The sequence below is a fragment of the Taudactylus pleione genome, unplaced genomic scaffold, assembly GCF_031769625.1.
Source record: "Taudactylus pleione unplaced genomic scaffold, aTauple2 ptg000093l, whole genome shotgun sequence".
In the NCBI taxonomy this organism is placed as follows: domain Eukaryota; kingdom Metazoa; phylum Chordata; class Amphibia; order Anura; family Myobatrachidae; genus Taudactylus; species Taudactylus pleione.
The window spans coordinates 39,143,747-39,169,816 of NW_028284495.1; the positions used below are offsets into that span (position 1 = coordinate 39,143,747).

At 43.3% G+C, this 26,070-nt stretch overlaps 1 protein-coding gene across 2 annotated transcripts in view; it reads right to left on the minus strand.

The window, feature by feature from the left end:
• Nucleotides 1–26,070, minus strand: part of PIEZO2 (piezo type mechanosensitive ion channel component 2) — a 488,868-nt gene that overhangs the window by 82,091 nt on the left and 380,707 nt on the right. For both annotated transcript variants that reach the window (XM_088469701.1, XM_088469700.1), the window contains exons 19-27: nt 24,750–24,910; nt 20,092–20,268; nt 18,899–19,027; nt 15,206–15,406; nt 9,978–10,182; nt 9,737–9,838; nt 4,413–4,578; nt 3,644–3,887; nt 2,246–2,342 (exon numbers count right to left, since the gene is read on the minus strand). In XM_088469701.1, the coding sequence (XP_088325827.1) occupies nt 2,246–2,342; nt 3,644–3,887; nt 4,413–4,578; nt 9,737–9,838; nt 9,978–10,182; nt 15,206–15,406; nt 18,899–19,027; nt 20,092–20,268; nt 24,750–24,910 (1,482 nt within the window). The remainder of the gene's footprint in view (nt 1–2,245; nt 2,343–3,643; nt 3,888–4,412; nt 4,579–9,736; nt 9,839–9,977; nt 10,183–15,205; nt 15,407–18,898; nt 19,028–20,091; nt 20,269–24,749; nt 24,911–26,070) is intronic.

Consider the following 26,070-nt stretch of genomic DNA (forward strand, 5'->3'; position numbering starts at 1 on the left):
GTGGTACCAGTATGACCTTAACAAGGGGTACAATGTGTTTGTGTCAGGGCCTAGTTGTTTCATCCAATCAATTTAAGAAGATCACTTAGATTTATTTTTTCTACAAAATGGGTTCACTGGATCACTGTAAATATATGAACCTTATAAATAAATATGTCAGTGCTTTAGGTTAGCATGTACATAGTTTAAGATGAAAACATGAAAGTCTGGTGTTAACCTGCTTGTCATTTATATTATTACAATAGGTTTTGCCCTTTCATACCTTTACAGTATTTCAGAAGTCCATTATCTGTCATGAGTATACCAGCCAGACTAGCTTTTCAGCTGAAGACTAGACTGTTTCATTTATACTGATTCATCATTCCTTTTATTGCCCATTCTATATACAGTAATAGGCTGACTGGCCGATGCCTGATTAACACCAGAAAAGGTCCATGTTATATATTGTGCTCTAAAGACCTGATTCAGTACCAATTGCAAGTGCGAATACGGATGCAGATCGAGCAATTGTTTGACATTAGGCTTGCGTATAAGCCGCACAGCGCATGTGCTGCGTTTGCATTGCGATTAAGGACGCTCGGAAGTAACCATCGCAAAGTGAGTGACAGGCTGTCAGCGTTTGGGGGTGGTGATGAGGGAGTGGTCTGAAAAACGCAGGCGTGTCTGTCCGTTTGAATGTCGTTTCATGGGTGTACATAAATTAGCCACTAAAATTGCATATGCAGCATGACAGCCCTCTGTGCGTGACAAGACTTGCAGTGTCTGCGGCTGGTCAGACCTGGTGTATATGCTGCGTGAGTGGCCGATGTCCGTCGATGGTTTACGCAGAAGAGAGAGATTGAACAGATATGAAAGATCAGCAGTGGGCGTCTAAAATACTGTCAACTTCCAGCTCCAAGTTCAAAACTCTCTTTGCCATCAATTAAACATCTCAACATACGTCTTACACCATTAATCCAATTTTTATGGGGGGGTTGAGAAAATACATGAAAATGTCTTTACTGGTGATATTTTACTATTTAAACAACTCTAAATAGAGTACTTTCCATTGGGATGAGTGTACCAGAGGTACTGCACTATATCCTACATTTCTACATTAAAATAAGGACTTTTTCATAGTTGTCACCTAGTCTGGTGATGCAAAGTTAAAGCTGAGATTTCTCCCATGAAAACCCATGTTCAACGGCAGAGCAGGGTTCATTGTCGCCCGATGCTGCCCCCGAACCCATGATGTCATGTGATGGGGGGTGGTCGTCGACAGTAGAAAGTGCAGAGCTGTCCGTATGCTCCAGGTGGCTCTACACACTGCAGGGTGCATGCACGGAGAGCAGCACTGAAGCAGAACTACTGGCTGTTCCAGGCACCCTGCTAGCCAGATGCAAGGCCCGTGGCGCAGAAATGGTGTCACCCACGGGGCCTGTGCCAAGGGCAATAGCACCACTCACACACCCCTCCCTACGGCCCTGCATATGTTAACTTAAAGTCAGTGACGTGCGGTGAGGTCAATGGCTGGGGAGGCACAAATGTATAAAAACACAGTTTTTATATCAAAACTCTGGAGCATGACACGTAGAATGATAGGGAGGGAGTATGACAGGGGAGGCTCTGCCTCCCCTGCCTACCCTGACCGCACATCCCTGCTTAAAGTGGATTCCTAATTGAATAGCAAGATGTCACAGGCGTGGGTTTTACTCACGTTAAAAAGTTGTGCGATGTACAGTTTGCGGCTGATTGAATGTGCCCCAATATGTTAATGCAAAATGTAAACATAACCTACAGATGGCAATAAAAATGTATTATAATTGCATCTATGTGAGTATACATAAATGTAATACATAATGTGTACATACAATATACATATCATATATATATATGTGTGTCTATTGCAATTTTAACTTTACTAAGCTTACTGTATGCTCAGCCTTAAACTAGTATTGGTATTGAAGCGGGATCTGAATTGCAATAATCTCTTTTAAAGTAAACAATATTCTCTAATAAAGAAAACAAAATAAAAATATCCATAGTGAAGCTACTGTATGACATTAGTTTTGTATTCTAGATGGTACCAGAGCTGTACAGGCTGGTGCCTAGCATTTCAGGAGCAGGTTCTAGACATAGGCCTTTCCTTGTACTGTAGGTTATTATACAGACACTTAGATCTCCTCTCCTGCTTTTTGTATTTAGGTTCTTATGCACTAAAACAATTAAGATTATTGCGCTAGATATGTTTAATTCAATTACTTACGGATATTATAACCTTTTACTGTACAGGCCAGACTGAATGCCTGAATTAACCAGCAACTGTTTTCAATCAGTGAGTCTATGTAACCGCATGCCCCTATCTGGAATATAAAAAAAGTTTAAAGATTAGAAAATCAAAGATTTACATCACATATACTTTACTTAAGTTATCACATACACATTACTTAACCAGGATTAAAGAACTATAATGTACAGCTGTTTATTGAGAGAACTACCAAATACAGCTCAGGTAGTATTAGAAATAATAATAGTAGTTAAAAATATACAGCTAACCCTTTTGAATAGGAAATCAAAGAAAAATGACATCTATAAGATGCTTGTCTAGCATTTGGAGTTTAGAAGAAGTCTGAAATAGTAAGTGCGCATGTTCTCTCCCCCATGTATATGTGCATACACAGTACAGAACACTTTCTGAAATCAATGAAATAGGACTGAAAGTAAATTTGACAAAGTCCTGTAAAACATCATTAGAAGCATAGCCAAAAGTTAATTACATATGTAAAATAATACAAAACACTACTAGCATTATCTCTAAATGTAGAAATACATTTAAAAATCCAAAACATAAACCATATAGTTATATTTAAATAGTCTGTTCTGCAGTTTGGAAAAAGTCTCTATACAATACCAATCCTTGAGTTACTAATCCCCCAATGTAGTATTTGAGTTTGTCTACCTCCCTTGGGATCCCCATCATTAGTTGATACAAGCCAATGTAGCAAAGTGGACAGAACTAGGGATGTCTTTATAGGTAGCTAATTTGCTAGGAAGGGAGGAACCATCTGAAAGCAGCTTCTGATTGGATGACAACAATTTCTGTCCAAACAGATGTTCCATTACTTACATACATCCCATCCAATCAGATTTAAATTCCCACCCAGGCCGGCTGCTGCTATTCTGTAATATGATAAATTACTGTCCCTACTCAAATAATTTCAGTGGTCCCACAGGTGGGGTAATGTGCAAAACCTGAGAGCAGTTTTAAAGACAGTAAACATTTCACAGATTGATATCTTCTTTAATGTCCTGTACAGGTATTCTTCTAATCAACAACACATGTATATTGCGAATTTCATGTAATACGTCCATTAAGAACAATGGAGTAACTGGATTTCTTTTGGCTTCTTGGGGGTCCGTTAATGAGATCGGAAGGAAACTGAACAAACAGCCAATAGCTTTAATCTTCCATTTACATTTACCAACATACCTAATTATTGTATTTTCCACACTACCAAATAGATGTTCATGCTATTTCAGTAACCTGCATACTTATTTCGTCTGAAAATAAGTTGTAATAAATCTCATTACACTTTTAGAAAATGGAATAGAAGTTATAACAGATCCAATAAAAATAAAAACCATAAATACAGTAGGTACTTACTGATAATATATTTTTCATTGTTATAACAAAGACATTGTATGCTATTAGCCAATCCCAGAAGAACAGGATACGTCGTATAGGCTTTAGCAGCAAATTGCCACCAAATAAGAGGAAGTAGAAACATGCCACCAAATAGCCCATGCAGAATATACTGATTCTTGTAGTCCCCGTAATGAAGATGATCGTAAGAACAAACCAGAAGAGGTAACTGAACATAATGACTTTGCACATGTCCAAGTAGGACCTACAAAACAAGGGATTTAATTATTTAAATATGCATTTTAAAATAAGAAAAACATATACATTTCAAAAGATATATATCTGTATTGAATGTGGTATATTTGTGTTATCATTTTTGCTATCACTAGGCAATAACAAACTAATTAACTACTGTATTGCAGTCTGAATGCTTTGCTCTATCTTGCGTAACATCCTATGACCTCTATTACTGAACTTTCCAAGCCTGCTCTGCAGTAAACCTCTGAACTCACAGTTGTGTGCAGTTTTTGCATTGGGGAAAGTGTCAACTTCAGGCAATACGGGTAAGAAGAATCTAATAGGTCTCATAAATCGGTTGCTAAGCAGACACTAAACAGACAACAGACTGTGTAGTGTGTACTATACCTGCAGTAAACCTCTGAACTCACAGTCGTCTGCAGTTTTTGCATTGGGGAAAGTGTCAGCTTCAGGCAATACGGGTAAGAAGAATCTAATAGGTCTCTTAAATCGGTTGCTAAGCAGACAACAGCCTGTGTACTGTGTACTATACCTGCAGTGAATGAAGTCAGGGACTGGATTATGTTGACTAAATGATGCAGCATCAAGATTCATACATATTTCCACATTATCTCCGGCCATAATCCGATGTGCTGCCTTATTTTCATCCTCAAATACTTCCCTTTGAAGGGATGCACAAAGCAATAGCATAAAGTCATCTGACAAAAAATGGGAATAGACATGAGCAGTTATACCACTTTCAGACAGGAAAATCCCAAAAACCCGGGTTTTTCCCGTATCATTCAACCCGGGAAGGACCCGGGAATTTGCTCCTAACCCCCTTTCACACAGCACATAGGGCTTCATTCAGAGGCGGCCGTACGGTCTACGACCGCACGGCCGCCTCGATGTTTGTCCAGTGCGCATGCGCACAAGGGAGCCGGCTCCTTCGTGCGCATGCGTGAGACCCGATACGACCGACAGCGCCGGTCGTAGCGGGTCTCTTTCCAAAGGGGGCGAACTGTCGATGTTGATTGACAGCTCGCCCCGTTTGGAAGGCAGGCCGGGGGGGTGGCAGCCCAAACGGAGGCGTTCCCATGGGAACGCCTGCCATTTGGGGGAGGCCCCACTGACATCACTAGTGATGTCAGTGGAGAGCTTCCGGCTCTGACAGAGCCAGAAGCTCTCCGGGGCTTACGACAAGTGAGACCCTACCCTAGGGTCTCGTCGTAAGCCCCGATGGTCGCGATGGTCTATGACCATCGCGACCATCACCCTAGCGGTCGTTAGAGCTGTGGGTGTAAACCCACAGCCTAACGACCGAAACAGAGGCGGGTGGTCAGGATGCAAGCGGCCGCCCAGTTTCTGAGCGACCGCTTGCATCCTCCGACCGCCTCTGAATGAGGGCCATAATTTCCGGGAAATTCCTGGGTAGACCTCTTTCACACAGAACCCAGATTATCCCTGCAATATACAGTGTGTCATAATAAATGGACTGCTTTTATGGCACACAGAGATGAGGTCATGAAAAGTGGGTGGTGTCTGCTCACTGCATACATACAATAACAGTATAGACGACACAAGTCTTGTTTTGCAATCAAATTTTTTTTATTTGAAAACCTCATGTTATGTACATGTTATGTCACATGTAACACCTGCTGTATTAATTTTTTTAAAGTGCTTCTTTTACTTGCATTAGCCATTAACAACATGGCCTTACAATCAGCCTGTGCACCGCCATCTCAGCCAATATGCGCTGTTTAGTATGCCCGGAGTTGAAAAACCCGGTTCGGCGCCTTTCAGACAGCCGCCAACCCGTGTAAGACCCGGGAAAAACCCTGGTAAATACCTGGGTTGAAGTACCGGGAATCAGGTCCCGTGTTGACCCTTTCAGACAGAAAAAAAACCCGGGTCGACCCGGCAAGAGCCGGAAAATTACTGGGTTCTTTTCTCTGTCTGAAAGGGGTATTAGTAACAATTTGTAGCAAATAAACTCACTAAGCGTGAGTACAAGCGCTCAGTGATTGCATAATAGACAGTGGTAAAGTGGCAGGAGACTCCTTGCTTGCAGCATTCCCTGAAAACCATCCTTGTCTAACTTCTAGTAACCATGACCTCAATATTCTGAGTCTGACATAATAATGCAAGTACAATGCCAGTGATACTGCATGTGAAATCAGATCATGTTAGACATACAGATGTGTCAATTATTATCCCTATCCTCAAATGGCACCAAATAACCCCGTTTGGGCTCGCCATTATAAATGCAACTACACAGTGCCATATGTCTTTTTCGCTCAATAATTTACTCAATATGCATTGTTTTCACACTGCTAATATGATAAAAGAGCAAGTGAATTTGCATGCTATACTCTGTACACTACTAGTGAATTTGCATGCTATACCCTTTACACCACTAGTGAATTTGAATGCTATACTCTGTACACTACTAGTGAATTTGCATGCTATACTCTATACACCACTAGTGAATTTGCATGCTATACCCTGTACACTACTAGTGAATTTGCATGCTATACTCTGTACACCACTAGTGAATTTACATGCTATACCCTGTACACCACTAGTGAATTTGCATGCTATACCCTGTACACCACTAGTAGATTTGCATGTTATACCCCGTACACCACTAGTGAATTTGCATGTTATACCATGTAGACCACTGGTGGATTTGCATGCTATACCCTGTACACCACTAGTGGATTTGCATGTTATACCATGTAGACCACTGGTGGATTTGCATGCTATACCCTGTACACCACTAGTGAATTTACATGCTATACCCTGAACACCACTACTAGATTTGCATACTATACCCTGTACACCACTAGTGGATTTGCATGCTATACCCTGAACACCAGTAGTAGATTTGCATACTATACCCTGTACACCACTGGTAGATTTGCATACTATAGTCTGTACACCACTAGTATATTTGCATACTATACCCTGTACAACACTAGTAAATTTGTATACTATACCCAGTACACCACTAGTAGATTTGCATACTATACCCTGAACACCACTAGTAGATTTGCATACGATACCCTGAACACCACTAGTACATTTGCATGCTATGCCCTGTAGACCACTAGTGGAATTGCATGCTATATCCTGTACAGTACTAGTGGATTTGCATGCTATACCCTCTACACCTCTAGTGGATATGCATGCTATACCCTGTAGACCACTAGTAGAATTGCATGCTATATCCTGTACAGTACTAGTGGCTTTGCATGCTATACCCTCTACACCACTAGTGGATATGCATGCTACTGTATAGTGGTGCAAAAAAGACACCAATCTGAGAGAAATAAGAGACCATGTACCTATATGGCTGAGCCGTTCCATGCATCCTGCCATGCAACAATATGTAAATTTACACTGCATTGATTGTGAGAAAAGTACAAACTCTAAGCCATCACTACACTATAATCCTGCTTGTGTGCAGCTGCGATGCAAAAAAGATGCTTTTTGGAGAAAAAGTTGCTAAAATGCAAAAGTCTGAAACTAGCTGTCCGTGGTGGCAGCTAAGTCTTGCCACACATCTTGCGCCTATGTCGCAAAAATGGTTAGGGAGTGCTTGCATACTCATTAAGGAATGTCAGCGACGACACTCCATTGATCACAATTAGTCTTCCCTGCACTGAATGCAAGAATGCATTGTACTAGTGTTGAAATGATAGTAACTGCATGTATATGACAAAACATGTATATGACAAAACATGCTGGCACTATGCAAAGTCATCAGTACTTCTACAGTACAATGATTGTATAGTGTGAGAGGTACCTCTAACAATGTTGCTTTTAATGAGGAACTAATGGCATTAGACTTGCTTTAGTATAATAACAGTCATAATTATTTAAAAACTGGGTTTCTGCATGGGAATCAGGCTGGGCATCTAAAGCACACCTGCAGTATAGAACACCAATGTATACATCCTAATTAGCTTTGTCCAAAGTACTGTAGCCAGAACATATACAGTATGTGTGTTATACAGTATGTAACCAGAACTAAAATCATGACAAATACAGAGTGATAAAGCATATTTAAAAAGCAGATAAAAAGATGTTTTCCAAGTCATCTATTGATAAATTAGTCCACCAAAAGGAGGATACAAAGATATCTACTATCCATTGTATCCAAAGAGCTGGAGAAACAAATAGCCTTTCTCATTTTCTCCAGATATTCTCCCTTTCTTGTCTTGCATGGCCACTGTTCTTCTGGATGTAGTGTTGTTTCTGCCATGCTATTCTGTCTTACTGACAGATAACAAAGAGCCACTCTTTACAGTAAGTGCCAGACATCAGATAATTACAAAAGGCTCATCTGTTAGGTCACTCAAGTGACACTGCTTGATTGCTCAGAAAATGCCAAAGCTTAGGTCAGTACAAGGTCTAGCTCAGATTTGCAGAATAGTCAGCAGTGTGACGTGCAGTGCTTATCTCCTTTCTGGATATTACACTGTAATGTGACAACATACCCTCATCAAATTGGTTCAAGTGTAGTGAAATTTAAACCTGCAAAATGGTTAGCACTTAAAGATACAGGGCCTTATTCAGATTTTGGAATAGAGTAAGATAGAGTACATGGGTTGGGTTAGGGTTCCCGGCGGTAAAAATCCTGACACATATGGGTGAGTATTCTAACCCACCCTTCCTGCAGCCTAACCCTCACCGTACCCTACAGCAGCCTCGGCCAAACCCTAACTGTCCCTTCCCACAGCCTAACCCTAATCCACTCCCTGAAATAGCAGCAATCTCCCTGACTCCCTGAAGAGTCTAGCAATCGCCCTGATTGCACCATACCCCCTTTATGTAGCGGTTATGTAAAAAAAAAAATTCAGATGGGATCATTAGTGCAACTTCCCTGCATTGGTTATAGGGCACAATGATCCCTATGGCTACATGCATTTTCTGAAAAGTATCAGTGTATTTTCATCAACAGGTAGATCTTACTAACTGCTTTGGGGCTCTTTTACATTTGGATGTAAGTCACTTTTATGACACACCTCTCAGATGTAGCAGTACAGTCCACTTTACCACCGTGCTCATAGGTGCTGCTTTCACAATCTTCATGAAATGCTTTTTCAAAAGTAGGCAAGGATGCCTAACCGTAACCCTAAACCTAATACTCACCATCGATATTCTGACCCTCGAAATTCCTGGGCCGGTATTCTGGAGCCGGTATTCTGACCGCCAGGATCCTGACTACATCCCAGAGCAAGTAACTGTGTACCTGGACAACCATGTTGCAATGCAAGGGATGCAAATACAGTACATATATTATTTTGCATGTGGGGTAAATACTACATACTGGCTGCTTTTGCATGTAGCCCACAAATGCTGGACAGCTATATTTTTACATTGAAATTTAGATTTCAGGTTGGACAGACTCCTCCCAAATCTAAATCTGTCTGAACATTTTAAACCTGCCCCACCTGCAGTGCAGCAAGGTTTTACCAAGATGCACAGTTACTTGTTCTTTATTAGGGGTACATTTACTAAAGTGAGCGTTTTTAGAAGTGGAGATGTTGCCCATAGCAACCAATCAGGTGCTAGATAAATGTTAAGTAGAATCTGATAGGTTGCTATAGGCAACATCTCCACTTCTAAAAACTTTCACCTTAGTAAATGTACCCCTTATTCTATTCCCTAATCTGAATCAGGCCCATTATATCATTTGATGGATCTTATTGCAGACAGGTTGGATGCCATCTAATGGCCACTGCCACCAAAACCCCCTCCCCCCAATCATTCTAATATACAGTTAAGGATCATACAGTATGGCACTATTTAATGCATTTATACCTCCTAATTGATAGCAGCGCACATTTTAAACTAATACTGTATACTTACAGACAAGAAATAAGGGATTAGGTCTCACAATAAAGTCTGGAAAATACAACCATTTTATTATATTGGAGTTAAATTGGGCCCCATGGTGTCTCCACGGATAGTCTGAAATCATAGAAAAAGCAATATTTAAAAACAATTACTTCTAGGTTAGCTTGGCAAAGTACACCTCGTTATTTTCTTTTACAAAATATATATAGCCTAGGTATGCTTTTTTCTTCTGTGAATAAAAGATGATTTTTACCTGTACATGGAGCAGGAGGAATGCCAATACATATGAAGTACTGGAATGTAATAGTACAGGCAAGGAAGCAGCAATATCTGTGCCAGATTTCTGCAATTGCTTTTCTCCTGCGTCTGTACAGTACGGCAAACAGCCAAAACGCATGGATCATGGCAAAGAAATCCATCCTCTGACCAATTACATTAACAGAAAGTAAGAAGCAGGTCTGTATAAGGAAAGGAAGACAATAGACAATATAATGTTAGAAGAAAGCAAAGATGACAATTGTGTGTAATCAGTGTGAAAAATCAGGACATCACTGTTCTTCTATCTTTAATATCAGTACCTGTATTTTAAAGCTTTGACTAACAAGTGACAATACTATGTATCTTGCTTTACCTTTCTAATATATTTAGAACAATGACCAGGACACCCTGATGACTGGTTTCATTCTTGGTACTCTTATGATTGATTACACAACACTTTTTGGAATTGATCATTTGTATATTCTCCTTTCAGTAACTATGGGCCTGATTCAGACCCGGTCGCAAGCGCTGAGTGCTCACAACCGGGTCGATGGTGGCCAACAGCGCATGCGCACGACGGAGCCGGCTCCGTCGTGCGCATGCGCGAGACCCGGCTAGCGACGGGCACTCCGTAGCTCCAGGTCTCGCACCAAAGGGGGCGAGCTGTCGATGTTGAGTGACAGCTCGCCCCGTTTGGTGGGCGGGCCGGGGGGGGGTGACTGCCCAAACGGAGGCATTCCCATGAGAACGCCTGCCGTTTGGGGGCGGCCCCACTGACATCACAAGTGATGTCAGTGGAGAGCTTCCGGCTCTGTTAGAGCCGAAAACTCTCTGGGGCTTGCGGCCACGAGACCCTACCACAATGGTCTCGTCGCAAGCCCGATGGTTGCGATGGTCTTGACCATTGCGACCATCATCCTGGCCGCTCACTATAGCTGTGGGTGGTCACTCACAGCTATGCGAGCGGCCGAGAGGCCGCTCCAAAAAAAAAAAGCCCGGCCCTGATTCAGAGCGAGCGCTCTGTCAGAGCGAGCGGCTCTGAATCAGGCCCTATGTCACAACCCTGTCCCTGGCCTTCCTCTATTACTACTACTCTATATCGCATGGAACGTCTTTAGAAACTTGCGCCTGCCCAATGGATAACGCATGCACCATAGGGTTCTTCAGAATATTTGCACAGTAGCAAATATTTGCGCAGTAGCAAATACTTGTTCGACTATATGAACATCAGTATTGCGTGTAGCTCTGATTCAGGCCCAGGAAATGGTGGCAGTGAAGCAACCTAGATTTCAAGAGTCAAGTAGATGAATATGTAAAAAAAAAATAAGATATTTGCACTGAACTGTGCCTGGTTTATCTTTTGTGCCTAAGAAGTCCAAATAGTGACCTCTTGACTGCAGCAGTTAAAATGAAGACATTTTCAAAATGGAAAAAAGCCTAGTGCCAGGAGTATATTTACTAAAGCGTGGGTTTAGAAGTAGAGGTGTTGCCTATAGCAACCAATCAGATTCATTTATCTAGCACCTTCTAGAAGATAATAGTTAGAATCTGATTAGTTGCTATGGGCAACATCTCTACTTCTATAAGCCCACACTTTAGTAAATATACCCCCCAGTGTGCAAAACAGAGGCCCCTATTTAACAACGATGGTAAACACCAGCGAAAATTTTCGTTTAGTATCACTGTGATACTAACGAAAATCCACTGGTATTTACCAATACATACCCCTCCGGCGAGGTCCTGCGAAGTCCTTATCCTTGGCGAGGTGTTCCACTGGGCTGCTAGCAGCCTAACACTGCCAGCGTCAGTGTAATGCACATGTGCGACGGACCGTCTGCACATGTGCATGACATGGGGACTCGGCAGTGCCTTAAATGCCCTGCCGGGTCTCCACTGCCGGAAATGGAGACTGCAACGCCAGTGGCGTAACTATAAGTTTTGCTCCCCCATGCCAAAAAAGTTTCAGGCGCCCCCCTCCCAATATCAAACACACCCAAAGACGACATTTAAGGTGTGTGGTTACATGATACAGTAACGTGCCTTACACATTATGACACACTAAGTAACGCAACTTATAACACAGTGTGCCACACCGGAATGCCCAATACAAAACATTATGCCACACAGCAATGCCCATTACACATGCCACTCAATAATGCCACGTATAACACATAATGACATACAGTAATGCCCTTATATATATATATATATATATATATAAATGTATGCCACAATGTAATGCCCCTATTTCACATTATGCCACACTGTAATGCCACATACAACACATTATGCCACACAGTAATGCCACATACAACACATTATGCCACACAGTAATGCCGCTTACACATTACATATAACACATAATGACATACAGTAATGCCCCTAATAGCAAATTGTGCACACAGTAATGCCAAATACACATTATGCCAAACAGTAATGCCCATTACATCCCACCCTGACAGATCTACTTCACCAACCCTCCTCTCTGCTCCTGCCAGTCTGTCACCTCAGCTCAAGACAGTTTTTATGTCCGTGTAGAACCAGATTATTGGGAACATAGTTTATAACCTGTAAACTGCGTGTATCAAGTTAGTGCCCCTTATACAGTGCCCCCTGTAGTTGTGCCCAAAAATGCAATGCCCCCTATACTAGTGCCCCTTATGCAATGCCCCCTGTAATAGTGCCCCTTATGCAATGCCCCCTGTAGTAGTGCCACATATGCAATGCCCCCTGTAATAGTGCCCCTTATGCAATGTCCCCTGTAGTAGTGCCCATTATGCAGGGCCCCCTGTAATTGTACCCATTAAAGTAGTGCCCCCTGTAGTTGTGCCCATATGCAGTGCCCCTTGTAGTTGTGCCTCTTCAAGTAGTGCCCCTTCTAATAGTGCCCTCTGTAGTTGTGCCCCTGTAGTTGTGCCCCTTTTAGTAGTGCCCTCTGTAGTTGTGCCCCTTTTAGCAGTGCCCTCTGTAGTTGTGCCTCCTGTAGTTGTGCCCCTTTTAGTAGTGCCCTCTGTAGTTGTGCCCCTTTTAGTAGTGCCCTCTGTAGTTGTGCCCCTTTTAGCAGTGTCCCCTGTAATTGTGCCCCTTTTTGCAGTGTCCTCTGTTGTTGTGCCCCCTGTAGTTGTGCCCCTTTTAGTAGTGCCCTCTGTAGTTTTGCCCCCTGTAGTTGTGCCCCTCAAGTGGTGCCCCCTGTAGTTGTGGCCTCCTCAAACCTCCCCCCCCCCGTACTTACCTGACTGCGCGCTGTCATCCGGGCTGTCTTTTCCACTGTCATGCTGACTGGATCTAAACAGATCCAGCAGACGCGGCCACGCAGGTTCCCCAGGTCATCACATCACCCGCGCACTGCATTACTGGGAACGTTGGCCTCTGAAGTGATCGGAGGCTTCCTTAGCCTCTGATCACTTCAGAGGCCAGCGCTCACAGTTGCAGTGGCGTTACCACTGCCCCTGTCGCCCCCAAGCTACCCGGCGCCTCCAAGCTACCTCCAAGCCACCGCGATGGCTGCGGGGGCAGTAGTTACGCCACTGTGCAACGCGCTTGCTATCTAAAAGATGGCAAGAGCAATGCTTCATTTTACATTACCGCTGTTTGTTGAATCCAGAAAGGGTGATAAAGCGTGATAAAAAATCGCTGCATATTAATGGTGCTCCAGCCAATCAGCTCCCAACTGTAATTTTTCTAACAGATGACAGTTGGGAGCTGATTGGCTGGCGCACCATTATCATATGCAGCGAGTTTGATCACTCGTTGTGAGTGATAAAACTCGTTGATAAATAAGGTCCAGAATGTCTTCTCTCCTCATAACTCATTTCAATTTCTTTTGCACACAATGAGATCCTGATATTGCAGTTTTAATGCTTCAGCAGCTTCACAATTGTGGATAGACTGTTCTACATATGCAATACCCATATCCACCCACCAACCAGCACAAATAATTACCTCTTCACCAAAGATGCTATCCTGTTATATAAAGCCATGCACATCAAAGTAAAGAAGGAGAAAAGGCATTGGTGGGACATAGGAAAAACTGTAGTAGTGCTCATTACAACTGTATTGTTTAGTTTCATTGAACCCACTAAGGTTACTGGTCTAAAACGCAGATGGAAATTGCACACAGGGAGATTTATTTTCAGTGAGCGTTCCTGGGAGGTAACAAGAGGAAGGTTAGCCAGGTGAGGGGGCGACTGCAGCAAAAGACACAGTTGCACTGCACTGGAGGTCATATTTAGACAGTGAAATTGCACCTGCCATAGGGCTGGTGTAATATTCAATATTGCGGCCAATGATGCAATGGTGGTGCGTCTTAGTACATGCCACGACGGCATAGCACCGCAGCCAGTGGGCATCTCAATAGGCTCAGAATCGATTGCGCCATTAGCCAAGATGCAGTTGTGGTGAAAGATGCAGCCACCACGTCTGCATGCACCTCTGAATCAGGATCTAAGTCTGGATGAAAGAAAGGGTGATTTTAAAACTTCAGGGTGGTGACATCTGAATTGTGCTTCAGAGAGGCATTATTATTATGATGGGTTGGGTATGAAATGCCGACGGCCGGGAAGTCGCCTGACTAAATCCCGACGCCGCAACCCCGAACGCTGAAGATCCCGACTTGGGCTGGTAAGTACCCTAACCCTCCTTTCTCCTCCCCTAACCCTCCCTTAGTGGTGCCTAACCCTAACCTCCCCCCGGTGGTGCCTAGCCCTAACCTCCCCCCGGGAGTGCCTAAACCTAACCCCCCCTCCCCACACCCTAAACCTAACCCTCCCTGGGTGGTGTCTAACCCTAACCTACCCCCAGGGGTGCTTAAACCTAACCCCCTTTCCGCACCCTAAACCTAACACTCCTGGGGTGGTGCCTAACCCTATGTCCCCCCGGGGGTCCCTAAACCTAACCCTCCCCCACCGTGGCTAAGCGCTAACGCTGCCCAGCTTACCTTCGTTCGGGAAGCCGTCTGTCTAGATTCCGGTGTTGGGATATAGACGGGCGTCGGGATTTCGACGTCTTTATTAGTCCCGCATAGATAATTAGACACCGGGATTTAGTCAGACGGCTTCCCGGCCGTCGGCATTTTGACTGTATCCCCTTATGATCACACATATACTTTTCTTCTTCATTTTAACAAAACCAGATTACAACACACAGATAAAATTTTATATTTATTTACTTGTCAGTGATAAATGTCCATAGTATTAATCTGGAAAATGTGATGTAAAGTCTTACCTCCATACCAAATTTGTAGAAAAAATAGTTTATGAAATACTTGGCACAATTAATGAGCCCATTATCCAGGTGATGTCTTGTGATATCATGAAATATTGTTTTTGTGACTGGTGCTGTCAGATTATTTCGGCACCTGTAATACTCCTGATGTCTGTAAATTGTCACTTCGAAAGCTAATATGAACAACATGAGTAAATTATTCTGTAAAGAGAAGAAAGGGACCATTTACACATCTGGTTAATCTTCTCATACTGAGCTTCATTCCAACATCCACACACAAATACAGAGTATGTATCATAATTCAGAAATAAATTTGAGGTTGCACATTTTTATAAAATGGTGAGTGAAAGTGCCATCCTCTGCCACAAGGTGACCACATTCAGATGGGTACCTACACTAACAATATCTATAACATGGGAACAAACGTCTCTCCGTTGCATCTGCATGTAGTTTATCGATAATGTAGGTAGAACATGACAAAAATATATACTAATTAAAAACACCTATGAATAAGTGGGTCTGTTGCTGGCAATTACAACATTGGCTTATTGTCTGCTGTTAAACTGTTAACAATGTTATAATAAGTATGCTTTTAGTGCTGAAAAAGTGCCCCTAAATTACTTTACTACATGATATAAAATACTGGTACTCTGGGTGTGAAATGCAAATCTTAATTTTGTTTGTGTTTAGCAGTACTATAAACAGAAAAAAAATGGAACTACGGCCCCATTACTCTCCTACCTCTTGACACCAAGCTCCTTGAGAGGATTGTCTGTCACCGACCCAGCTCATTCCTCTCTTCTCACTCACTTCTTGCCCCTCTTCAATCTGTGTTTCATACCCTCCACTCCACAGGAATCACCCTTACTAAAGCCACCAATGATCTTCTCAATGCCAAAGCTAATGGTCAGTTCTCTTTTCTCATCCTTCTCGATCTATCTGCTGCTTTTGACACAGCTGACCACCCATTCCTCCTTCAATCTTTCCATTCCATTTGTCTCCCTGAAGCAGTTTACTGTTGGCTCACCTCCTATCTCACTTTCTGTCTCAGCCTATAATTCCACTTCCTCCCCTCTTCCTCTACCGTTAGGTGTTCCCCAAGAATCCGTCCTTGGACCTCTCCTTTTCTCTCTTTACACCCCCTCCTTGGAAAACATAAGCTCATTTTGTATGCTGATGACATTTAAAAATGATCTCTTTTGACCTCTCTAACTCAGCCATTGCTCAGGTCTCTTTCTGCCTCTTTGCCACTCCATCCTGGATGTCCCAGTGTTTTCTTAATCTACAGTAAATATGTCCAAAACAGAACCCATCGCATTCACCCATTCCAAGTCCACCTGCGCCCCTCCCCATTTTCTGTCTACAACACCTCTCTCCTGGCTGTTCCCCTAGCCTGCTGATTAGTTGTCATCCTTAACTCCTCCCTATCTTTCACCCCCCATATTCAATCTAAATCTCACTCTTGTTGTTTCCATCACCATAACATCTCTAAAATCATGCCCTTTCTCACCACTGATGCCACCAAAACCTTTATTGAGACACTCATCATTTCCTGCTTCTGCTACTGTAACCTCCTTCTCTCTGTCCTCCACATTACTCACCTTTCCCAACTTTAATCCATCATGGATGTCATTGCCCATCTCATTTCCATTTCTAACCACTTCACTCCCCTCTGTAACCAGCTACACTGGCTACCCATCCCGCTCGGAATCCAGTTTGAACTCCTAACTCTCACTTACACAGCACTTAACAACTCTGCCCCCTCCTACAGTATATCTCCAACCTAATTTCTGTCCACACTCCTTCACACACCCCCCACTCTTCGATTGTAGCCTCCTCTCATGCTCACCCCTAAGATTTCTGCCCGCATCCTCTAGAACTCACTTTCTCACCAAATCAGACTTTTCCTCAATCTCACTCAAAACTCACCTTTTCATCAAAGCATTTCATCCCTCATCCTAATTCTACACTCTTCTCCCTTGTTCATCCTTCAACTGTTCAACCTTCCTATTAGCATGTAAGCCGTCATGGGCAGAGCAATTTCATGTTCCTCTCCAGCACTAACCTTGTTCCAGTGCTTTGTCCATTGTATTCTAGACCCTTTCAGTGACTCTGACTGTGCGTGGCTCACCCTTTGTTGGGTACAGACTCATTGAGTGCTGAACTGACTTCCCATGCCAGTGACTCTCCTCCACTTGCCTGTCAATATACAGTGAGTTCCCCAACTCTCGCATCTAAACTATGCCCTACTTAGTTTATCAGTTTTTTGCATACAGATTTGTCACCTTACTGTTACTATATCATTGTTATGCTATGTTTATTATTACTACAGTACTTATATACCATGTTCAGCTCTGGGGAAACTTTGCAGCACCTTAAAATTAAAGAATAATAACAATAATAATAATAATAATAATAAGGGCTGTGTTTGTATTCACTTTGGCTCAGTCCCTCATAAATAAATGTAATAAGTGTAGCTTCCAGCTAGATCTATAGTCTGTATGCAGGTGCATCGTGCATCAGATACAGCTACAGTACGTATCCTTTTATAGAAATTATTTGTTAGTGTAGGCACCTATTTGATGCTGTCCTCTTATCATTGCCGTTGGACATTTATGTTTTTATCAAAATATGCACACAACTTTATTTTATAGTATAATATTGTTTATCTCAATTACAGAGTGTAATACACAAATGTATATAATTGAGATTAGAATGTCTTCAAAGTTTACAATGTGATTTTGCATTTGTGTCCTATAATATGTAAAATCAGTCACATCATACTGTATACTGTACACTATGTTTGGTTTAGGTGTAGTAAGCAGACTTGCCAACTCTCCCGAAAAGGTTGGGAGGCACCCGAAAATCGGGTGGCGCTTCCGACCATCCAGAAAAGAAGCCCTGTCTTCCGGTGCCAGCTGCTTCACCGGCCGCGGCCGCCCACTTCTCGGCAAATTGCGTCATCTTGGCCCTTCCCCTGCTGCACAATGTCGGTAGTCATGGCATAGTACAGTGGGGGGGCGGAGCCAAGATGACGCTCCATGCTCCTGGCACCGCCCACTGCCGCTGCTCCATGCCCCCCACAGATGGTGACCAGGTTGCCCCCTCCCGGAGCACCCCAAAGGTCAGCAAGTATGGTAGTAAGTTAAACAGAATTTGTCTGATGATAGGCAATACTGATAAACAGATGTTACTGGTAGAATGGCAAAGGTGATACATGGGGGCCCCAGGGCAACTGACTTGTACCATACTAATAAATTTTCAATAAGATAAGCTGGCAATGTTATTAAAAAGTATAATGTGTAAATACTCCCAGTACCACAAATGCTTTAAACAAACAGTAGTGCCTCCAGTTCACATTATCCCAAACAGAGACCACAGTGCCCCCATGCTTGTATATATGTGTGTGTGTGGGTGGGGGGGGAGCAGTGTTTCTATGATCAGGCGACAGGAGGGATTCAATGCAGGGTTATGAATTATAGCCAGTTCCCTGAGTGGAAAGACCCCACAATCAGGAGTTGCATATTATTCCTAACTGACTCAAATTCCTCGACATTCAGTTATAATTGTCCAATCTGGTCAATAGAAACACCATCTTATTGTAAGTACTGGACAAATGTTCATTGTATCAATGCAGAAAAAGTTCATAAAAAATAATTAATCAGAAGAATCTTATGCAGAAATGTAATTTACCCGTAAGTATGAAAGTAGTGGTGTAGACTTCTTTAGTCCTACCCATCCGGATGGATCAATTGGTCCACTGTACAGAAGGGAATTCTGAAGTTCTGTATCACTGACCACATTTGTTTGATTGGGCATAGGCTAGAAAAGAAGTATAGTGAATAATGCACAACATAGTGTAGAGGAATAAATAATGTATTTTTATATGCCTAGTCTTTTTTTAGGAAAAATACAAATTTGAATTTTCTTTTACATTGTTAATCTCACATTTTCTTGCATGCAGATACAGATAATTATTTATGCAGCAGGATATATTTCCAGTAAAGGTTACTCATTCTTCTGTGCACAAATAGAAATCACTGAGTGCCCTACCATGAAACTGTATGATAACTGTCTGTAAGCAGCTGTATTGTCCCCCATTTTTATCTCATATTTCTCATCAACAAAAGCTGCACTATTAAGACTATAATAATATACACCTATAGTTGACCATTTAAGATAATAATAATGCGAGATCATGGCGGCAATGGGTGCACTTTACGGCAACCAAAATTTGCTTAAAAGTGCTTGTAGCCCCCTAGGTCTCCAAGCAAAATTCAGCGAATTCAGGCTTGGAGCGGGCCGCGAAGGGTGCGAGGTGCTGGTCCGTTGCTGGCGTTTTAACGCCGTTGCAACTGCAACTCGCACCTTTTGGATTTAATTGGATTGACCCCAAAATGTACAATACACACATGTTACAAATATTTTATAAATAGATTAATTTACATTAATAACAAAAACAACCTGCACTCTTAGGGCTCAGCACCTACCCTGAAAAGTATATTAAAATATATTGAATTGATTTTTCTGGGGTTGTTCCCACCAAGTTGCGCAGCCATATTTAATATTTTAAAATGCATTAAAACGCACTTTGTCAGAATAATAGATTCTATTAGTAAATGTGCAACACATATGAAGTACATGGAAAGCATATTAAACATACATCACTAAAGCGTGCAATAGTTTACTAATTTTCCAAGCACATAATGTCAACAAGCCCTTACCCTTCAATAAGTTTATCTGGAAAGATCAAAGTGTATTTTGGTTTTCTTTAAGATAAAAATTACATCTTGTGAGTTCCCAAATTACTTTAATAAAATCCTGCAAAATGTAATTATTATACTGGTAAGTATTCTGAACCCTGTTCTACATATAACATAACTTACCATGGTACAGTTACTGGAAAAGCTCATTGGTTCAATAGTTGAGAGTTGGTACAACATTTTACATACAATGATCACACATGTCCAGACAGTGCAAACACTGGATGCTAATGGTCGGAACTGGGAATAGGGTAAGGCAAAAGCCCAGGCGGCCAAAAACACATAATTGAGCAAAGACACCTATATAAAAAATAAGAACAACAGAAAATGTGCTCATTAGGATAATCATACTATTCATACTAGAAATCACTTTCAGAATTTACTGCTCTAAAAACTGACATGTCAAACTGTACGGGATGTGGTCAAAACAGACAGTCGGGATGCCGGTGCTTAGAATGCCGGCACTGGATTCCCGACTCCTGTAAGAATCTCAGTGCCGGCATCCTGACTGCGGCATCCCAACGGTAGGTATTGGGGTTCAGGGGGATGGTTAGGCACTAGGGAGAGGGCTCTGGTTAGGCACTAGTGGGAGTGTTAGGGTTAGGTACTAAGGGGTTTAGGGTACAGGGAGGGGGAGGTTAGGTTTAGGGACTGGGGGAAGGTTAAGTTTAGGCACCACGGAGGAAGGGGTAGGGAGAGGAGGAGGGTTAGGATACTGACCGACAACTGTCAGTATCCTAACCCTGTCTGGATGCAGGTGTTCGGGAATCTGACCACTGGGATTTCGAGTGCCGGCATCCCATACCCAACCCTACAGTACATAGGGCAATATTTAGAAAAGTGAAAACCTGAAACAACTGTAAAAGTTTCTTAGAGAGCAAAGCAAATACTGGATACTTTTGGTTACAGTGTAACAGCTATATACACCTTATATGCTGATCTAGAGTTGCACTATTGTAGAAATACACCCATTAAAAAACTGGGCGTACATCCATTTTGTTCGTCTATAGTTATGCAGTAGAACATGTGATCAGGTGGCAGCTGTATGCTTCATATGAAAAGAGTTTGGCAGATTGGGACGTTCCATGCCGATTGTGAGGTAGCAGAAATACACCTGGCTCTGCACCTCAGCTACTTTTAGCAGGTCAAAATATTGTGATGAACATGCGATGGAGAGAACATTTAGGGTCTATGCATTCCAGTCACACAGCCTCCCGATTGTTAGCACTCAGAGATGCAGAATGCAGGGTCTGTGGAATTCAGTGGACATTCCTGGAAGACAATATGGTGGTGGCTGAGACGATGCAGGCATGTTGCTAGAGACGCTGCATCCAAAGGAGCACAGCTGCTCACCAGAGGCAGTTTAAAAGAGGAGGGGGCCCATGTGCAGACTACTCCATGTGGGCTCTCTCCTCTCTGTAGTGCCAGTTTAATGTGCAAGCGCAGGTCTCCGGTAACATGGCATCTGCGCATGGTCCCGGAGACACCTATACTGCACATGCACAAATCTCCTGGAAAATTGCCTCCACGTCGATGCAAATGTGTAAATTATTATTTTCCATTCTTTAATATCATTTAAATTAGGGATGTGCAGGCTCGGATAGGTTCGAGTTTGCACGTTGAGTTCGGATTTTTCCCTCCAAAAAAACGGAACTCAGAAAGAGGCAAAACGTCATCTTGCATGGTCGAACATCATCATTCCTGGACAAAACTCTTAACATGGGTCTGAAATACATTTTATGTTCCTAATGGCCCATATAATACTTACTACGACATAGATCACACTCAGACCTGGCGACAGGGGGGGACTAAGGGGACACCCGTACTGGGCCCGAGGTCCAGAGGGGCCTTGTGGTCCAGATGGGAACCATAGCTACCAGTGCCCAGCCCCAGCTCCCTTGTAGCCTGGCCCGGGCAGTGCTGGGCTCTTCCAGGTGGCTCAGCTGCGGCCCGGCCTGGGCATGACCTTTACATCTAACTGCAACACGGCAGCGTGATGTCATTAGTCATGTCGCCGCATGTCTTCCCTGCCAAGGCAGAAGTAGATGGATCCCCAGCGGGCCATCAGGTGGTAAGTAGTTAAGGCTGCTGTTAGGGCCGGGGATGGAAGAAGATGCAGGGGGCAGAGGAAGGTGACAAGGGCTGGAGGTGGAAGGTGACGGTGCCTGGTGAGGGAGGAATGTGAAGGAGGCTGAATGCAGAGGAAGGTGACAGGGGCTGGGGGCGGAAGGTGATGGTTCCTGGAGACAGAGGAATGTGAAGTAGACGACGCAGAGAAAGGTGATGGGGCTGGGGCAGAAGGTGACAGGGGCTGGAAGCAGAGGAAGGTGAAGGGGACAGAGGAAGATGAAGGAGGCTGTGGGCAGAGGAAGGTGATGGGGCTGGGGGCAGAAGGTGACAGTGGTTGGAAACATAGGGAGCTGATGATGCCTGGAGATGGAGGAAGGTACAGGGGTTAGAGGAAGATTAAGGGGGCTATGGGCAGAGGATGGTGATGTGGGCTGGGGGCAGATGGTGATGGGTTGGATGAAGGTGATGGTGCCTGGGGAAGGAGGAAGGTGAAGGGGGCAGAGGAAGATGAAGGAGGCTGGGGGCAGAGGAAGGTGCTGGGGGCAGAAGGTGACAGGGGTTGGAAACAGGGGAAGGTGATGGTGCCTGGGGACAGAGGAAGGTGATGGGGGCTGGTGGCAGAAGGTGGCAGGGGCTGGAAGCATAGGAAGGTGAAGGGGCAGAGGAATATAAAGGGGGCTATGGGCAGAGGAAGGTGATGCGGGCTGGACGCAGAAGGTGATGGGCTGGACGCAGATGAAGGTGATGGTGCCTGGGGACAGAGGAAGGTGAAGAGGGCAGAGGAAGATGAAGGGGCTGGGGAAAGAGGAAGGTGATGGGGGGGCTGGGGGCAGAAGGTGATAGGGGCTGGGGACTGAGGATGGGGTTTGGGGATGGAGAAAGGTGTTAGGGGGCTTCTGGGCTGAGGATGGTGATGAGAGGCTGAATTTGAGAAAGGTGTCGAGGGACTGATGACTGAGGATGGCTGGCTGCAGAGGCTTCCACAGCACTGACATCAAGAAAACCTTGCAAGAGACGGCAGACAAGAACTACAGCCTGTATCATCAGTGACAGAGAGACAATGTGGTAAGTCATAGTGTATTTTTACTTTATTTCAGTGGTTCCCAAACTGTGCACCGTGGTACCCTGGGGTGCCTCTAGACACTTGCAGGAGTGCCTCAGGTTGGTGGTCCAGCACCAAATAAAAAATATTTATGGTTAATGTAATGTAAATATGCGTGCAAATACAAGCTCAAACCTGTTCACCACCACATAACTGAATCTAAGGATGACAGGTAAGCACAATATACTTCACTTTACTAAATTTTTTCTGATTTCTCAATAACAAACTTTTGGCTTAGGGGTGCGTGAAAACAATGCTGATACTATAGAGCGCCGTGATTCAAAAAAGTTTGGGAACCACTGCTTTATTTAAAGGCTGGCATATCTTTCAATTAACATTATCATGCTTCACATATCACACATGCAGGGGAGGGCTGTGCGAGATCGGGGGTGGTGGCGAGAAGGTGGGGCCCCTGGAGACATCACTGTACCGGATTTCTGTTGCCAGCCCTGGTCACACTTGCAGCACTAAGTTTCTAAATGGAAGTTCTGGTAGGGGCACTACCACCCAAAACATTCCTGTTGTAATGCACCATTATAGAAAGGAGCCTAAGACAATATAACTGGGGAGCACTATATGATTTATCCATTTATAGACATGTTGGGCGGGATGTAATAGAGATCGAGTCTGCCGGAGGTGCGGGATACAGACTGATCTGCCAGTTCGGCTTTGCCTTGTAAATGACTGCAACTTTAAAAAAACTATCAAAATCAGTCTGCATCCCGCACCTCCAGCAGACTCGATCTCTATTACATCCCGCCCGTTGCGTCTGTAATATCCCTCTTTTATATACTCGTTAAATAAAAATGTGATTAATATTTTACTCTTTTGTGAGCCATCCCAATGATATTATTTTGGACGCAAATGCCATTATTAGGCTACCATTATAATATTTACAGGACAGGGTAACTGCTAAAAAGAAAGAAAAGTCAAAATGTAGGAGACAAGCACTGCAAAAATAACAATAAACAATAGAAAACTCTACGGGTGTGATATGTATTACCACCGGCCGCACGGTTGGCGGTTCAAATGCCGTCAGCGGCTGGCCGACAGAGGAGGAAATCCCGATAGTCCCCATGTAAGTATAAACTAACCTATTTTTCCCCCTAACCCTAACCCCCCTCTAAGTGCCTAAACCTAACCCCCCCTTCCCCGCTGCCTAAACCTAATTCCCCCGGGGGGTGCCTAACCCTGACCTCCCCCCGGGGGTGCCTAACCCTAACCCCCCCTTCCCCTAGCCTAACCCTAACCTCCTGGGGGGGTGCCTAACCATAAGTCACCCCCGGGAGCCCTAAACCCTCCCCCCCGCGGCTGTCCGCTGCGGCGCTCGGCTTCCGCTCGATTGGGATGCCGGGCGCCGGTCTCCCGACGTCAGTCAAATGACAGGCGTCTAGATTTAGACGCCTGTCATTCGTCCCTAGTCAGGATTACAGTGTCTAGAAGCCGTCGGTCGGCATGTAGACCGTCGGCTTCCGGACTACATCCCAACTCTACATTGCATATAACATCTCAATATGAATATGAAATGAATAGTTTTGTCCTGTTTGTCAATAATGTACATGCATATTCAATTTTTATTACCATTTATAGATAAAACAAAAAGCCATACCTCTCTCACAGTCACCCAAATGATGTATGAAGAAACTATTTTTATTATGTGAAGTTCCAGAACCCACCAGGCAAAGACCTGTAACTTATGGAAGTATTCCAAAAATTTTAGGAAAAGAACTGTCAGACGGTCAATGACTAAATGCCATTTATTTCTGGACTCTGAATAAAAATGAAACAACATGTCATTAATATTTAGTTTGCCCAATAAGTTTCCATAAAAAAAACATTGTATTAATAATGTACAAACACATTTCCATAGTACACATATAGTAACATTTCTGGATGAAACAATTTTTCTAATTGTGGAGCACCGCACTGAGGGGTATATTTACTAAAGTGAGAGTTTTTAGAATTGGAGATGTTGCCCATAGCAACCAATCCGATTCTACTTAACATTTAACTATCCCCTTCCAGAAGATAATAGCTAGAATCTGATTGGGCTATGAGCAACATCCCCACTTCTAAAATCTGTCACTTAAGTAAATTTGCCCCTGAATGTCCATTAAAAATATTTAAAAATTATCTCTCTCATTTCCTGTTCAGCCAGCTTTCCCCATCTAGTTAGGTTGTTTAGCGGTGCTCCTCACTGTGACCGTGGAATGAGACCACCCGTTATCATGCCAGTATCACTGAGTAGCATAATTTTTTTACTTTTTCTTTCTAATTTTTGTCACTTCTTGGATACTGGGTTTCCTGAAAAAAAGGTTTGAGAGGAGATATATCAAGCCTTCTATGGACTGGAGAAATGGAGAAGTTACCAATAACAACCAATCAGCTTCTAGATGGCATTTATTTAGTATATTCTATAAAATGAGAGGTGGAAGCTGATTGGTTGCTATGAACAAATTCTCCACTTCTCCACTCCAGAGGATTTTCATTATTAGTTTATAAGCACTCATTTGGTGTTTTCCAGTAGAATATGATAATAAAAAAGCTATGAGTTATGACATTTCCTTCTATTTTTAATTATGTACATGTGCACATTTATTAGGTAGGACACTTTACCCTTCTTGCTTTCAAAACATTTCGATTTGATGTCCCCAGCAAGTGGCACCCCTAGGCACATGCCTCACATGTCAAATGGGCAATTCACCACTGCTCCACTCTTTAGAAGGCTTGATACATCTCTGCCCCCTGATACCTGCAACAGGAGACTTTATGCACCTTGTTATCATTATCTCAGTCATATTTCATGCAAAGTCATTCAAACACTTCTATATGAAGTCTCTGAAACCTGCATTTTTAGGAATAATTGACTGCATTTCCCATATGAATCAAACTCCAGAAAGCAAAACTTTCCGGAGCTTGCACCCGATAGG